The sequence below is a fragment of the Temnothorax nylanderi genome, unplaced genomic scaffold (assembly GCF_030848795.1).
Source record: "Temnothorax nylanderi isolate EJ_2023f unplaced genomic scaffold, tnyl_v1.0 TNYL_tig0011_pilon, whole genome shotgun sequence".
Classification (NCBI taxonomy): Eukaryota; Metazoa; Arthropoda; class Insecta; order Hymenoptera; family Formicidae; genus Temnothorax; species Temnothorax nylanderi.
The window spans coordinates 2,260,138-2,278,330 of record NW_027249073.1 but is presented as its reverse complement, the minus strand read 5'-3'; the positions used below and the strand labels follow the sequence as shown (position 1 = coordinate 2,278,330).

The 18,193-nt window shown below is 33.6% G+C and overlaps 2 protein-coding genes across 3 annotated transcripts in view; one reads left to right on the top strand and one right to left on the bottom strand.

Moving 5' to 3' along the window:
- The window catches only part of Ckn (CRK like proto-oncogene, adaptor protein), a 31,254-nt gene that overhangs the window by 11,887 nt on the left and 1,174 nt on the right, over positions 1 to 18,193 (bottom strand). The window lies entirely within an intron of this gene.
- On the top strand, positions 1,030 to 8,851 carry LOC139767732 (glucose dehydrogenase [FAD, quinone]-like). 2 transcript variants are annotated; one of them, XM_071697327.1, is made up of 5 exons: positions 1,030 to 1,572; positions 6,074 to 6,250; positions 6,396 to 8,256; positions 8,348 to 8,616; positions 8,712 to 8,851. In XM_071697327.1, exons 3-4 carry the CDS (start codon positions 6,484 to 6,486, stop codon positions 8,492 to 8,494), a joined length of 1,920 nt encoding a protein of 639 aa, XP_071553428.1. In that variant the 5' UTR covers positions 1,030 to 1,572; positions 6,074 to 6,250; positions 6,396 to 6,483; the 3' UTR covers positions 8,495 to 8,616; positions 8,712 to 8,851. The 2 variants fall into 2 exon arrangements, with proteins under 2 accessions (XP_071553428.1, XP_071553427.1); XM_071697326.1 differs by having other exon boundaries at positions 6,074 to 6,264.

The following is an 18,193-nucleotide window of genomic DNA, read 5'->3' as shown; positions in this document are numbered from 1 at the left end:
AAACGTCGGGTGGACATTTTAATTAAATTGCCAGTTGTAGTCAAAGAATTCTTATTATTATTATTTTTTATTACATTTCCCATTTGGTAATGATTTGTACGCAAATAAACGTTGAAAATTGTAGCTTGATGTTTCAGGCACCTATTATTACATGTTTAACTTTTCACCAATAACAAATTAATTTGTTTATAAGTCTTTTTGTAACATGCTGCAAAAGGTACAATTTAAGCAACCGGTCGCCTAAATCCTACCTGTGGGTCTTTTAAATCATACCTCCTTGAAAATATCAAATTTAAGAATAAAAATAATTAAAAATATAAGATTAATAAAAGAAATCACTAACTTATACCTATTTTACTAATAATGTATTTTAAAAAAGTATTAAGTACTTAATAATTAATAAATCACAATAATAAAAAAATTAGGACGTCTCTGTCGTGTTAACATAATTTAAATTATGTCGCGTAACGTATAGAGATGCATGCGCATGAGTATACAGCACGATTTCCTAGATCGTATCGGCACAATACAGAAAATCTTATGATAGTGCGATTTAGGAAACTTGGTAGATTTTATAAAAATATGGATTTAATCTTTATAATAATTGCAAATATGCATATGCAAAGAATGTAAAATATTCTACAATAAACCTTCTTTTATGAAAATATAAAAATTTATAATAAAATTGTATGATTACATTATTATCAGCTGTATAAATTGATAAAAAATTTACATCAGTTGTACCGGAATTTTTTAAATGTTGTTAGCACGCACAAAACGCCGTCGTGCTGTAAATAAATATTATAAGGCTATAAAATAAAGAAATACGCGATTGTTGCGAGAATCTTGCTTACCTTTGCTACATCTAAAATTTTGGATGTAGCCAAGGTAAGCAAGATTCCTCGCCTTATAAAAATTTTTTATAGAGCTGTGGCGATTATATCGTCATATACTTAACCGCCGAAACAGCTCGAATCGAAAATAAGAGGTAGCAAAGTCGTAAATAGGAAAAGACGTTAGATTGGGAAAACAGAAACATAGGTAACAATGCGGGAACGTACAGGCAAGACATAAACAATAATTAATAACATGAAACTGAGCAAAACATGACGAGCGACTCCTCGAAGGACATGAAGTCCGGAGAAGAGAAAACGACCGCGAGATTTCGGGGACAGAGAGGTAGATATGTTATGAAACGAAAACACGCCCACAAGTTTTCCCCTGCTCCACCCGCAACCAACCTCCTTAAAAATTTCTGGACATGGGTATATAAAGAAGAGACGAAGCTGCGGTGGAGCATATTCAGTATTTCGCATTATCCGTGACTCTGCGAATTCGAGTCTTGTGTGAACTTTGCCGACGAGGGCTATCCCTGGTGCTGTTGGGATAACGGACGGCTGGACGGCGAGGACAGCACGGTGTCTCCCGAGGTACAGGTGCCTGGAAACCCCTCCAAATTGGAGGATAAGAAGACAACGAGGCCGCCGCTTAAGCGACAGGCCGACGAGGACTTATCCAGCCCAACCGGCTTGGACAAATTACCCTGCGTTGAAACCGACTCTCCTTTACAAGGTAAATTTAATACTTCTAATAGCTTCCAATGCTTAGCCGAGACGGTAGAATTACTAGAGCGAGATGACGAGGATTTTATAGAACAACCAAATAATGTGCATGTGAGTAACGCTAGTAGATTAACTGATCGTGACGCGGCATCGGTAACAAATTCGGACGGACATAAGACAAATAGAAAACCACCTCCAATCTATTTTCCGTCTAGAATTAATGATTATGCAGAATTTGCGAATCAATTAAAACAAAGGGTCGGTGAAAACTTTCATCTCAAGTTTCTCGGTAACCAAATAAAGATTCAGTTTTTTAATCTAAATGACTATATTGGCTTTAAGAAATTTTCAATCGACAAACAGTTTGCTTTCCATACTTATTCTCTTCCAGAGGATAAGACTCTAACAGTTACATTGAAAGGCCTTCCAAACATACCAAATTTAATCGTCTCTAATGAATTAAAGAAACTTGGTATAGAAATTAACTCGTGTGTTCTGCTTAATGACGAAAATAGCATTTACGCTACATATAAAATTACGCTACATTAATCTGAGTGCCAAATTTTCTCTCACTCAATTAAGAAAGATCCGATATTTGTTTTATTCGAGAATCTATTGGGATAAATACATTAACCGTAAAATTATATTACAATGTTACCGATGCCAAGCGTTTGGCCACACGTCTGCCAATTGTTTTAAAAAACCCAGATGCGTCAAATGTGCAGAGAAGCATCTCACTTCGGACTGTAAAAAAGATTTAAATTCTCCGGCAAAATGTTGTAATTGCTTGGGGGAGCACCCCGCGAGTTATTCGAAGTGTCAATCTTACTTAAAATTTCTAGAAAAGCGGACGACCGCTACTCGCCCGTCTGGCATGGCTTTGCGTGAGCTAAATAAAAATTTGCATGCTAATTCTAATGAAATTCTTAACACACGGTATAAATCTTCAAATTCAAATTTTGCTGATCATGACTTTCCTTTATCGGATAGATCGACCGCCTCAATGAACAAACATGTTTATTATTCACCTCCAAAAACATATGCTGAGGCCTTGAAAGACTTTGCACTTCGGACTGGTGACATAGCTGATTTTAACGGCTCAATCTTTGAAATCAAAAAGTTGAGTCAACTCGTAAATATAAAATCAATGTTCAATATTATACGAGAGCTCAATAAAAAACTAGCTACTTGTACAGATAGACTCAGTAAATTTCAGATGTTCGTTGAGGCAGCTGATCTTATAAACTAAAAATGATTCCTCCTCCCTCTCCTCTAAAGATTTGATTGTGGAATGCCACCAGCATAAATAATAAAGAATTAGAATTAAATCATTTTATTTGCTCCAACAACATCAATATCGCTCTAATTACGGAAACGTGGCTGCATCCCAGTACTAAATTAAATTTTTCTAGATTTGATATTATTCGTTCGGATGCTGCTCGTGTCAAGGCAGGCGGAGTGGCAATTTTTTTTATCATTAACAAATCTTTATGCTACCATACTCTTCCTATCCCTGATGTCGATGGATGCGAAATTTTGCTGATAAAGCTACTGTCCGGCTTGAATATAACTCTGGGGGTTGCGTATATTTCTCCTAGCGTTAAATTCGATCTCGATTTGAATAAATTTGATGTAATTTTTAAGAATAATTCGTATGATAAAATATTAATTGGCGGTGACTTCAATGCCAAGCACCGTAGTTGGAATAATTTCTATAATGATAATAGAGGCATCAAACTGCTAAACTATTCAAATAAAAATAACTTAAATATTATGCATAGCTCAACCTATTCGCATAAGGCGCCTCGTAGACGCACTTCCAACATAAATTTGTTTCTAGCTAAGAATCTAAATTACGATTTTACGTGCGTAACTGCAAACGAGCTTTCTTCCAATCACCTTCCCATTCTCTTAAATCTGGAAAAATCGCAAATTAAGAGAAAAACTAATCAGTCACATAAGGTCAATTGGGAAGATTTTAAGCTTGCTACGAGTAGGTGGAGGATAAGACATAGTCTGCAAAATCAGGAAATGATTGATTCCTGTATTCACGAATTACAGCAGTTTCTCTGTGGGGCCTTAAGAAAGTCCACCGAGGTGCAAAATTATAACTTCAATCATGTAACGTCAGATCCTGCTGTAGCTTCAGAAATTGATAAGCTTATTAAAATTCGTAATTACTATCGAAGAAAATACCAACATTCTGGCTCAGATAAATATAAGCTCTATCGTAATATACTCAATAATATCATTCAAAATAAATTAAATGAAGCTAAAAATAAAAAATGGTCTGAACGTTTAAAGAAAGCAAAAATTAGCGATAATAGCATCTGGGGGCTGTGGAGGTCACTGCAGAGAAACAAAACTCCTGCGCCACCATTTGATGTTGGTAATAACACTTTTGCATACAATCCAAAAGAAAAAGCTAAATTATTGGCGCAAAACTTTCAAAAAATATATCAAGAAGCAGACAGTCTTATATCTCCACACGAAAATGTAGTAAATGAGTACGTTGAACTCTTAGATGAATAGACACCTCAATGTGATTTAAAATTTATTACTCCTCGCTTAATTTTCGATATCATCAAATCTTTTCCTAATATAATAAAGCCCCCGGCTCTGATAAGGTCACCACTGCTATGCTCAAAAAATCATCATATAAAATCGTAATTCAGATCTATTACATTATCTTAAACTCTTTTCGATTATATTATTTTCCTTCGTGTTGGAGAAGACGGCAAAAATACTCGCTTTTCCTAAGCCGGGCAAGCCACAAACTTCTCCGACTAATTATAGGCCTACATCTTTTAAGCTCTCTAAGTAAAGTTTATGAGAGGGTCTTACTCACGCGGATTAATGCCTTTTTATCAGAGAATAATATCATAATCAACGAACAATTTGGCTTTAAAGCACGCCATTCTACCATTCAACAATTACTTAGAGTCACAGAATTTTTCGCATTGGAGATTAACAAAAAACGAAGCTCAGCTATGGTGCTACTCGATATACAAAAAGCTTTCGATTCTGTCTGGCACAAGGCCTTGCTATATAAGTTAAATGCTCTTAACATGCCAGAGTATATAATCAAAATAATTCGCTCATATCTAAAGGATCGCAAATTTATAGTAAATTTCGAGGGTGAAACATCATCTATCTGTGAGGCTATCTCTGGAGTCCCTCAGGGCTCTATCTTGAGGCCCATTCTATTTAATATTTTTATAAGTGATATTCCCAAGGACTCTAAGACTGAACTCGCAATCTACGCTGACGATACTGCCGTTTACACCTCCTCCTGGAGCCCGGCTCTACTCGTCAGCAGATTGCAGAGACATGTTGATGCCATTGTTTAATTCTTTAGAAATTAGAAGATGGCTATCAATAACAAGAAAACCGAGGCTATAATAATTACTCGCAAAAACATTTCCAAGACCTCCATCAATAAAAATGTCAAGTTTTAAAGTTCCTTGGGCCACTAAGGTGAAATATCTCGGCGTTAACATCGACGCAAGCTTAAAATGGAAACCGGCAATTGATGATAGAGTTAGTAAAGCTCAGAGAGCTCTTAGAAAATTATATCTTATAAATAAAACAAGTAATCTTAAGACGAAATATAAACTATTACTATACAAGACTTGTGCCAGATCAATGTTACTTTACGCGGCTCCGGTCTGGGCAGCAGCGCACAAATCATACATTAAACGCGTACAAATTATGCAAAATAAGTTTCTTCGCATCATCCTAAATCTCCCCAAAGCACGCACAAAATAAAAATATTTAATTAAAATAAAATGAATGAATTTTTTTGTAAAAAAAACTTGGCGCTGCTAGACTTCGAAATTTAAACATTAGTACAAACATTTTTTAATTGAATAAAAAAACAATAAACATAATTTAGGGAAGAATGTGACGGGAGTAAAAAAGCAGAATTAAGAAGCTATTATTACTTGGGTTAGAATAGAAAGATCCTTTAATGGGAACACAAAGATATGTACCAGTTGGATTTTATTTTTTAAAAGTAATTGCACAACAATTATTTTTCAAAGCAATATATATATTTTCTTTGCAATTGGCGCAATTTAAAGATTTTACCTCTTTTTTTGAAATACATGTCACTTAGGTTGAGTTAGGTAACATAATTTTGTGATATAATAATTTTGTTAAGGAGAAATTAAACTACCACTTGGGTTAGATTTTTGACTTGGCTTGTATATGAGTATCAAAGTTTACATCAATTTATAAGGACCAATTTCTTGGTTAAAAGTGCGTCTTGACGATAATCGAACCAAATCATGGTCGTATTGTCTTGACGATTATAATGGCCAATAGAGTCGATTAATATTTCTACTTGTTAGATTTTTGAATTTACAAAATACATTGCGTGTACTTGGCGCCTTTTTTTACCTTTTTTGAAAAAGGTAATTTTGTATATACAAGTACGCGCTGCTACTTCCGGCTGAACGAGGCACTTCCAGACCTCGAATCTCAATAAACTATTTTCTTTTTACTTTCAGGGATCTTAAATATTGCCCTCGCACTTGTACCTTTTGGAACAAAACGCATGTTAATTTTCGCTTCAAGAACGCTCCAAACTTCAACTACATGGCTACAAGAATATGCAATAAAAAATAGGGGGTGTTAATTGAAAAATTTGAAGCGACCCTGACTTGACCTTAACGACTCCACAAAAGGTCTAACTAATACAGTCAGTAAATAGATCCTTTTAAATCCTACAACTCTTGTCTAAAATATTTCTTCCGAAAATATCATTTTTTCCGAGATAATGTTCTGACCTTTTTGTTGCACCCTGTATAAGACGCACACTTAAAATTACAGGCCAGGTATATATGACGAGCATCTAGGCATACTTTCTATCATTGGACATTATTCCATATATTCAAAGGCCAATTATTATTTAAATATAATGGACAATATTCGAAGGGCCCTCCACGTTCTCAGCATCTGTACCATAATCAACTCATTACACGGACACTCATACTACAGCAGTCTTCATGGCAATAGTAATAACGGATGGACGTTGCAAAAATTACTAAGCTCAACTATTGATTTCTTGAAGCAGAATCAACAATATGTAAATCAAGAATTACCGGATATGACACCCCAGTTTGGAGACAGATACGATTTTATAGTGATCGGCGCTGGTACGGCTGGAGCAACCATAGCCGCAAGACTAAGCGAAGTGCCACAAATTAAAGTACTGCTGATCGAAGCTGGTTCCCGTGAAAACCTCTTTATGGATATCCCAATACTCGCTCCCGTCCTCCAGATAAACGATAAAATAAATTGGAACTATCAGACCAAATCATCCCACAAGTACTGTCGTGGCATAAAAAATAATAGTTGCCATTGGGCGAGTGGAAAAGTAGTCGGTGGCGGTAGTGTGCTAAATTTTATGATAGCATCTAGAGGCAGCGCCGAAAATTACGATCGATGGGCCGAGATGGGGAACGAAGGCTGGGCATACCAGGACGTCCTCCAGTATTTCAAAAAACTGGAAACAATGGATATTCCAGAGCTGAAATCGGATATTAACTACCACGGTACCGATGGACCAGTACATATCACATACCCGCCATTTCATACCCCGTTAGCAGAAGCCTTTCTAGAAGCTGGCAAGGAGCTGGGATATTCACTAGTGGATTACAACGGGAAGAACAAAATAGGATTCTCATATCTGCAAACCACAATCATGAATGGCACTCGCATGAGTAGCAATAGGGCATACTTGCATCCCGTGCACGGTCGCACCACCAATCTTCATTTGACTCGTGAGAGTACGGTGACAAAAGTGCTAATCGATCGTATGACAAATCGAGCAATCGGCGTAGAATTCGTCAAGAATAAGCAAACAATACGTGTGTTTGCGAAGAAAGAAGTAATTCTATGTGCAGGTGCCATTAAATCGCCGCAATTATTAATGCTTTCCGGCATCGGACCAGCAAAACATCTTACCGACCTAGGCATAAATGTAATTCGAGATGCGCCAGTCGGCGAGAACCTCATGGATCATCTAACCTTCTTTGGATTGACATTTACAACAAACGCAGCAGTCGATTTCAAGTTATTCGATATGATAAATCCGTTTAATTCGCATATATCGGACTTCTTAATCAATCGAATGGGATGGTTTACGATTCCGGGCGGGTGCGAGGCCCTCGGTTTCGTCAACACAAAACACCCAAGAAATAATAATAATTTACCAGACATCGAATTATTGTTTGGCGGTAATGCAATGAAAGAGCTTGTTCCCCAAAGGATATTCCAATTTAAAGATCCTATAACTCAGGAATGGGATAAGTACAGTATCAGCAATGGCTGGACTGTTTTACCAATACTGTTGAAACCTAAAAGTCGCGGTAGAATAACATTGTTAGCTAATGACGTTAATGTTAAACCAGAGATCGTGCCAAATTATTTCGATGATCCAGACGACGTCAGGACAATGATTGCTGGGATTAGAATTGCGTTAAGTATTGGTCGGACAAAGACGATGCAAGCGTTCGATTCTCAATTGTTAAACATTACTTATACGGAATGCAACAATTGCGAATATGACTCCGACGCTTATTGGGAATGCGCAATAAGGATTCTATCAACGACACTTTATCACTACTGCGGCACTTGTAAAATGGGACCTAGTGGAGATCCGACTGCTGTCGTCGATCCTAGATTAAAGGTATTTGTTTGTAAAAACATAATAGAATATTCATGCAGAATATCATAATAAGCAGCATGTGTTTTATAAATTCATATGTAATATTTTGCAGGTTATTGGTATTGAAGGATTACGAGTAGCAGACGCATCCATTGTGCCCGAAATTATATCGGCGCACCTAAACATTCCTGTATATATGATCGCCGAAAAAGCGGCAGATATGATCAAAGAAGACTGGGGTTACTTGGAAAAGTCATAATTATATAATAAACTTTTATGAAAAAATAGCATTATCTATCAACGACACTTTATCACTACTGCGGCACTTGTAAAATGGGACCAAGTGGAGATCCGACTGCTGTCGTCGATCCAAGATTAAAGGTATTTGTTTGTAAAAACATAATAGAATATTCATACAGAATATCATAATAAGCAGCATGTGTTTTATAAATTTATATATACCTAATATTTTGCAGGTTATTGGTATTGAAGAATTACGAGTAGCAGACGCATCCATTGTGCCCGAAATTATATCGGCGCACCTAAACATTCCTGTTTATATGATCGCCGAAAAAGCGGCAGATATGATCAAAGAAGACTGGGGTTACTTGGAAAAGTCATAATTATATAATGAACTTTTATGAAAAAATAGCATTATCTATCAACGACACTTTATCACTACTGCGGCACTTGTAAAATGGGACTAAGTGGAGATCTGACTGCTGTCGTCGATCCTAGATTAAAGGTATTTGTTTGTAAAAACATATTAGAATATTCATGCAAAATATCATAATAAGCAGCATGTGTTTTATAAATTCATATGTAATATTTTGCAGGTTATTGGTATTGAAGGATTACGAATAGCAGACGCGTCCATTGTGCCTGAAATTATATCGGCGCACCTAAACATTCCTGTTTATATGATCGCCGAAAAAGCGGCAGATATGATAAAAAAAGATTGGGTTTACTTGAAAAAGTCATAATTATAATAAACTTTTATGAAAAAATAGCATTATTTTATTATATTTTTACTCATATATGTTTACTTTATAATTACGACGATAATAATAAATTCTCATATTTGATACATTATACGTGAGATATATCTTTTAAAAAGCAATTGTATTTAAAAAGAAATTCGAGTATTAGTTAATTTATTTCATAAATTCAAAGAGTACCTGTAAGTGTAAATGTGAGAGACAGAGAATATTTAAGAAAATAAAAAGAATATTAATTCTAATTTTATAAACTTTTATTTTTTTAAATTAATAAAAATTTTAAAAATATATATTGCAGGGCAAATATGTATAATTTGCAAATATATATAATTTGCCAAAAAACCACTTTTGATTTAAATTGAAATATACAATGTTTATTAAAGGAAAACCACACAGAAAACACATAAAAACTCAACTATTTAAATATAGAAACTACATAACAGTTAAATTAAAAGAAATTAACACATTCTCGAACCTTGATCTGCCACCCGACTAAAAGTTCGATACAGGAATCATTTAGATATAGGTCAAGGTAAGCAAGATTCCTGAATAATCACATATTTCGTTATTTCCCTGGTAGAAATGTATGCAGTTTTCCTAGACACCCTTCCAGTTACTGTCTAGTATTACTGCATTCTCATTTGTGTAACAATACTGCGTAGGAAATGGACAAGAACTTGATAGAAATTTATTCAGTATATGAAGCAGTTTTTCTGGTAAAAATATATGCAGTTTGCGTGGACACCTGCCCAGTTATTGTCTAGTACTAATAGATGATTATTAGTTAAAATACTGCGCAGGAACTGGATAAGAACTCAACAAAGTTTCATTGAGTTTCCATTGTTTCCAAGACATATTGTAATATTGATTCAGTTTTATAACGTGCGCGTATATTATACAGTCTGTATAAAATTAATTTAAAAGATTGCGTAAAGATCTTAAAACTGCGTGAAGAATGAGTGAACGTGTAGAAAAACATAGAGCAAGGAAAAGGAAATTGGAGGAAATAAGGAATATGACAGGACAAAATTTTGTTGCAGAAATGACAACTAATAAGGCTATGATTGTAAGTGAGTAAAAGACAACAGAAATGTATATTAATAATACAGATTTGAATTGCGATGAGAACACATCAGACTATTCTGATGATAATAATATTAATGATATAAAAAGTAAAACTAAAACTAATCCTTAAAAATGAAATTTTTGAAGAAAAATGTAAAAGTGTTTATCTATATGCAATCCGAATATAAAAATAAGGCCAATGAGAGTGTCATACTGCAAAACATCTTCGGTATATAAAATATATTATATACCGCTACTTTTAGTATAATACGCACGAAAGATTTCCTGCACTATGACTCATTAACCTCAAAATTTTACATTTAGCAATAAAATATTACTAGAGCAAAACTGTCCATTTCTTTATCAGTAGATTTGCTTATTAATCAATTCAATCGTTCATTTATTGTCCAGTTATTGTTCAGTAAATGAGTTCAGATTTTGCGCATCTTTTGTGCGCAGTAACTGAAGGAAAAGCGTTACATCTTGATTGGAATCCCAAGTAGTTTTACTTCTCAGTTATTAGACAGAAGTTAATATAACTGTCCAGTAACTGCTAAAAAAATGCATGACATTTCTACCAGGGTTTATAGCTCTAATATTTATTTATAGCACGACGGCGTCGTGCGTGCAACACTCATCTTAAATGTCTATTAAAAATGTCTAGAGAAAGATACTAGTATATAAAAATACACATGACATTTTGAAATTATAAACTTTACAAAGTCTCTACTGTGATCGTGCATTTTGAGCCTATTTACTTATCTCTAATTCTCATTGTATCGTTTGAAAATATTTTAGTATTAAATTGGTACAGTAATATGTATAAGAATTTACTTTCTGCTGAAAATCAAATTTCCTATTCAATTTTAAGACGGTCAGATTGAATAAGAAATTTGATTGCGGTTTGGTTACATCTCGTATAACATACAATATCCGCGCACTTACGATGTAAGAGATTTTTCCAACTGCCATAAATGGCTTTAATGCATTTGTTCAGGGGCGTACTACTCAGCATCGCCGTTGTCTCACGCGTGCTGCACAGATTGCCTTCGGAGCAGCTTCTAAACAGGCTTTGATTGGCGCCGAACCTGCACATGGGCATTTCGCGCGAGTATAAATTCGTCATTAAATTATCCGGAATCCCATGAGACAGCCAGATCTCTACGGCGGGGTCGCGAAAGCTCTTGTAGGTGGACGACAACTTTCTCGACGATTTTTGCAGAAATCGTTTTCCAGGCGGCAAGGGCGGAGGCCCCAGACAGTTCGTTACGGCAGTGATCGCCATTTGCGTCTATTGTTTGTTCCAAATCCCGTTTCAAACGTAAATGAGATTTTTCTTTAAAAATTCTGACGCGCGATTGTCACACGAATTGAATCGCCACGTCACATTGGTCCCTTTTTATAGATTTCCGCAGTTGCATTATTTATAAAAGAGCTTATGCTTTAAATTCTATATGCAATTCTTAATGTTTCTGATTCTCTTTACAGTCTCCGTAATTACGATAAGTCGCTTTGTATGGACTTTTTTCAAAATATGTAACGTTTATAGTCACTCAAAAAAATTATTATTGTTTTGTTTTAAATTCACCATGATATGAGATACTTTTTTATTATGTTATAAAGTAATTATTTGGCTTAATTAGACCAACTTGTTCAATATCATTACTATTAAAACCACTGCAGATCGGATCTCAATTCGATTTATATTATGGCCTTTTTAATTAAACCACCGAACAGAATATTAAACAAAAATACTTATTTAAGCAATATTTTAAATTTAATTCTTATACATATAAAACCGTTTATTCAAACACCATGTATGGTAGAAGCACCAATTGGGTTTAATCACTTTTTATTGTTAGATAGAACAGTAATTCCATTTAAAGCACTCGAAAATCAGTTTACTCCATAAAAGTTTAAGAAAAATACACAATAACGTGTTTATCGAATTCGGTCGATCGAACGGCTGCGCTCGTCTTATAAAGGAAAAGCACGGCGACAGTTCCAAATACAACTATTGGAAAGTGTGGTTTAGATCAGCGCAGGCGCACGTACGGATCGGCGAAACGGCACATTGATGGTGACAAACGCGAATGGAGATCAAAGGTGGGTGAACGGGTTCCGGAGCCCTGGCGTGGGCCGCGTGGGCTCTGCTAGGATACGAGTGGGTAGTGCGAGAAGCACGGTCCATGAATCGACGCGAGAAATGGAAATATTGCAGGAACATATTGAATGAGGGCAGAAGGAAGGACCAAGTTACCTGGCGTGACGGAGAAAAAAAAACAAGGAGATCGAGTTGACCGCTTGAAAAAGTTTTGCACAAGGACGACACGTGGTTCGCGATCCGCTGGAAAAAACGCGTATTACCCCTCCCCCTCCCCATTAACGGCCACTGAAACAATTTGCTTTTTTCTAAAACGCGCTCTGCATTTTAGTGAAAATATTTCGAAAACGAGAAAACAGACAAAAAATAAAATATATATTTATTAATACGTTTATAATATATTTTATTAATAATTAATATATTATATATATTTTTTAAATCAAATATATTTATATAGATTGAAGCTAAAAGAATTGTGTAAGTTAGTTTGATTGTACTGCAATTTTAATACGAGTCTTAGTTTTCAATGACCTAATCTACATTTCTTTAATTATAATAAAAATATTTTCATGTAGAAAACTATACATATACAATACGTTTGTGCGCGGATTAGGGTAAGGAGGAACTATTTGAATCAGTTAAAAAAATCAGACAAAAAAATTTCAAGATAGGAAGAGGCCTTTTAATTTTCACCTACGTGCAATTTTCCCGTCGATAATAAGTGTATGCGATCATCTCTTGTAATGCTCATTTTATTCGAAGATTATTTGAACATTTTTATGTATCGTAAACAATTAAAAGGCATATTAATATTAAATTACACTCTTACAATTTATATATAGGTGTAATTGTAACATTAACATTTTTTATATAATTTATTCAAGAGAAAAAATATACACATATATTGAATTATACTCTTGTATAAATATTATACTCTAATAATATTTATTCAAGAGTATAATTCAAAAGATCAAGTTTTAAGCGTTCTTTTTCGATTAAATTACATACTCCAGTTTTTTATTAAATTAAAATTATCACAATTTAAATTATAATGAAAGTATGGAAGGCACACACAAAATTACATTATGTAACAATTACATTACATTATCTCCTAATTAATTTAACGATATATTTATTAATATATATCGCCACCTAAACATTGTTACAGAAATTAAATAGCGATAAAATTAATCTTACAATTAATTCAAGCATATTATCTGGATTTTTTGCTGGAAGTTACCCGTCTGTCTGGGTCAAAATATTTATAGAAATAAAAACTCTTTACATCAAGATCGATTTCGTTGAATTTGATTAAATTGATAAATATGCAAAGCTTTATCGAATTTACAGAGAATCGCCGTAGCATGCCAGAAGTTACGACGACAGAATTGTTAATGTGAATGCAGCTTTAAGGATGCTGTGGACGTTTAAAAGCGCATGAACGAAAAAGAAGAGATAGAAAAGACCCGCAACTGCCCACGACCGGACCGAGCAATTTGCATAATGTATCGAGGTGGACGATCGCTGAAGTGGATCCACTGGATCCTCGTCAAGGACGAACGGAAACGAGTTGCCTTGCTCTGCAATTATGATGGTTTAATCGTTTCGTATCACCGATTAACATTCTTTTTTTTATTATATTGTTCCTCACATCGTTTCGACAACGGAGAAGTGCTACCGAGGAACCAAGGTACAATATAACGCTCGAGAAATTTTTAGAGAGACATGTCCGCAGCATGTCAAGTTGTGAATAAATCCATTACGACTGACTTTGGTTTCCGACACGATTAAACGATCGTGACGAAAATAACAATGATATCGATGTTTCAACAGCGGTTGGCATTTGATAACATCGAGATATCTCATGATAGTATTAGAGCTCGAGTATTATTTGTTTCCGCGCGACTGAAACACCCGAAGAGATCAATACTCCAGTGATGCAACGGATAATTGCGAATAGGGGCATCATCAATAAAATTCTCACCGCGGTTACTGAAAAAGTATGTCAGCGAGAATATCATCATCTTGATAAGAACGAAGTGATAATCGTGCATTATCGCACATTGATTTTCTTTAACGTCTCATTAGAAGCAAGTATCAATGCGCGCGTTATTGCGCGTAAAGAAACCTGATATTTTTGTTTCCAGATAATCTTGTGGCCTCTAACAGTTGGTTAGTTCATCCGAAATAAATCTCGAAGAGACTAAATCTACAAGTTCTCTCAAACTTCTCTCAAGTTTCTCGGAGCTCCTTCGCCCACATGTATATGCTCTTCGTTGACATACTTGCGTAAACACATGGAGGATTATGATGTAAGAAATGATCGACGTGTATGTGAGACGAAGATTTTAATCGATATACTTTAATCAATGTATTTGACCGAAGAGATAAAAATAGAAGAGCAAGTTCCGTGTGTGATGAGTATATATAGCATCACGTATTTACTTCTTAAATGCACACGGTATCGAAAAACTGTGTTCTATATTAATAAAACTTCTTTTGTTAATTTTAATGAATATAAAGGTTAAAATCTTTTGATTATTACTCAGAATGTTTTCTGCAACGTGTCAAGATCAATTTTGACATTTCATATAGTATATGTTATAAGCGTTGAATCTATATATTATGCGAATTATGACTCGCTCGAATGATAAATTTCCACGAATTTATCAGCGAAGCGTGAATTACAAATTACAAATTGTGCATAGTCCAACGTCAATTTCATATCATTGTTAGCTGGTGCTGTTTGAATTGTTCCTTTTAAAGCTAGTAGAGTACTCTATAAAACGTTTCAAATTTCGAAAATCAAAGTCTTAAATAAATATTATACATTGAATAAAACAAATAAATTAAACTGCATCGATTTATTTTTAACGTAGATTTATTAGCAAAACCCATCAAAATTAGTGAATAATCAGCCATATCATTCTTCGTAAGATTATATAACTGCTATATTGCAAAAAAATTATTTCAAAATATCCTCGTTAAAAAATTGTCAGATATAAGAGTGTTTTATAACTTAATAAAGATTGCCTTAAGAAAAAAATCGTAATATTTATGATTTTTCTCGCAGTATTTAAAGATAATGCTTCTCAAACAATCAGAACGGCTGTTAAAGCAGTTAAAGCTATTAAAGCTTTCTAAAACATTATCTTTCCTTTATCTAGACTTTCATAACGTAGGAATATCCGTAACAAAATATAAAAGAGATAATGCTATCATATATCTTTATGCAAATCGAGTAACGATTGTGAGAGTCGATACTGGAAAGCAATTCCTCTACATTCTGACGAACGTGAGTTGCAAACCCACCCGAGTTCATCAGCGGTTTTATACAATTCGGTGCTGGGCACAATCCAAGTGCACTCGTACATCGAGAACGCTGATTTTGCACAACTTGTACATGGTGAAAGAAGAAAAATAAAGGATAAAAAGAATAAAGAGAGGCAAGCTTAGCTACTTAACTTTAAATGTTGAATTTGTACGATAAAAATTTAAACTCTTTTCGCGTTCACGTGCTACCGATTTAATTGAACAATCAGAATACAGAATTGGAAATAATTTCTCATAATTTCGAAAATCCTTTTTTTATCAAAACGTTAATCATATCAAATCTATGCAATAATATTTTACAGTAAAATAAATAGACCTAGATGATGCAATTTATATATTGTATAGATTGCATCTATGCACACGAGAAAAAATTTTAAAAAATTTGACTTACTCCACTATAACTTTTATCCCTCCATATATAACATAATTATGCACGAATTTATCGTTTACGCAAAAATAATTCGTTTATGCATCAAAGAGTTCGTAACGACAACGTTTTTCAGATTTCCTTTTCGGATCATTTATCTGTGTTATCATTTGCATTTGATAAGATAACATTTTATAATATCGTTAAAATTATTCAAAATTTATGTGTGTTAATTAAGACAGATAATTACCAAGATCTTTTTCATCTAATCACTTGGATTAATACTGATTTTTATAAACACATTTACTATCCATATGTATCCGTGTTTGCATATTAAGTGCCTCAGAAATACACGTTAGAAATTATGAAATGCAGTACAAAATTTAATTTCACAAATATTATTTCGTGTCCGCTCGCAGCCGCCTCCCTACCCCCCATCTAATCAAGGCTAATTAGACAGACATTACTACAGTCTAACTAAATCGTAAACTATAACCTGGATTTCCTCTTTTCTACCTTAGTAGTAACTAGTAATGAAAAAACCGGATCAATACAGAATACCTTAACATTTTAACATTAGACATCGAGAAAAATAAAATGGGCTAATAAACCTGGCTGAGGTTCATTAACCCATTTTTTAACAATTAAAAATGCCGTACATATCTCTCAAATATATGAAAGTTTTCTGCAAGGTAAATGCAATGATAATGCTATGCAATTTGGATTTAAATACAGCATTATACACACATTTACAAATTTATTTTAATATCACATACACACACGCACGTGCAAAGAGGGAGGGAGGGAAACGAGGGAGGAAGGGAAACGAGGGATACACATTCCTGTTTATCGATGTTTCATGATGGTAATCTCTGTAAAGTTTAGTCCCACTTTCTCAGAATTATTTTAAAAATATTGGAGTGTCTGAATGTCTCCCCGAGGAGTTCTAGCGTTCTTAGTAGTTTTTAAAAAAAGTTCCATCGTTTAAAACAGAGAAAAAACGCCATTTGAAAGACTAGGAGATTAACTTTGCGATGGCTCTCATTATCTCGAAGTCTTAACTTTCTTAAAAGACTTAAAATAATTTCACAGTTTTATATTAATTCTACATTAGTCAGTTCAGAAAATTATATTCAAGATATCTCAAAAATTAACTTGAAAATTATTATTAAAAAAGAATGATAAAAAGCATAATACAATCATTATGTCGTTAGATAAAAAGAAAAAAGCATACTATTATAAAAAAAACTTTTACAAAATAGTATTGTTTTAATATACGAGAAGTAATAAAGTACATAACTTTAACTTTGTGCTCGAAAAGTTTCAAAGCGTTAAAGTAATCTAATTAATTTTTGAATGTGTTTTGTATAGAAAATCAGAATAAAAGAACATTATAATAAAGCAAATTTTCGGATTTAAAAAATATTAATATGAAAAATATAGAATGTAAAATAATTACCGTGTAATCGTGTGTGAAAGTTTCATTTAAAAAATATATATGTATATTATCTAGCATTATAATTTCATTAAAAATGGTTTTTTATCTTAAAAAGATGTTGAAATTAAATAATTATGCCATATAAAAGAACAAAGAATAAGACATATTTAAATGCAATCAAAAAAATTGAAAAGAATTATTAAGATTAATAAGAACATCATTTTTAGAAAAATATAAGAAAAGAAACTAAATCTTTTTTAATGCCATTTTTGAATATTTAACATTTCAAATCGAATTAAGTGCAATTATAATGTACGATACTCCGGAGAATATATTTTTCTATACAGAACTCTTGTGTGATACAGACAATTATATCCAAATATATCTAAATTAATATCTTCCCCTAAAGAATAATTTTCAAAGAAAAAATTAAATAAAAATAAATATCGTTAAATAAAAAAAATTTTAATCTATTTTCATGTACTAAAACTATAATCCCTAAAAATAATAAAATTGCATCTAACGCTTTTGAACTCTTCGGTTTAAAAATCAAAATATAAAACTCTGCAAAGCTTTTACTTTGTTCCCAGCACAACGATATGAATTCTACTTAACATTTCAACAAATATCGTTACTTTCGACAAACAATAAAC

Bases quoted from the DNA above. Each gene is read 5' to 3' on its own strand.
- LOC139767732 (XM_071697327.1), top strand. From the start codon at position 6,484: ATGGACAATATTCGAAGGGCCCTCCACGTTCTCAGCATCTGTACCATA. The intron at 8,257-8,347 runs GTATTTGTTTGT...AATATTTTGCAG, and splicing joins TCGTCGATCCTAGATTAAAG to GTTATTGGTATTGAAGGATT.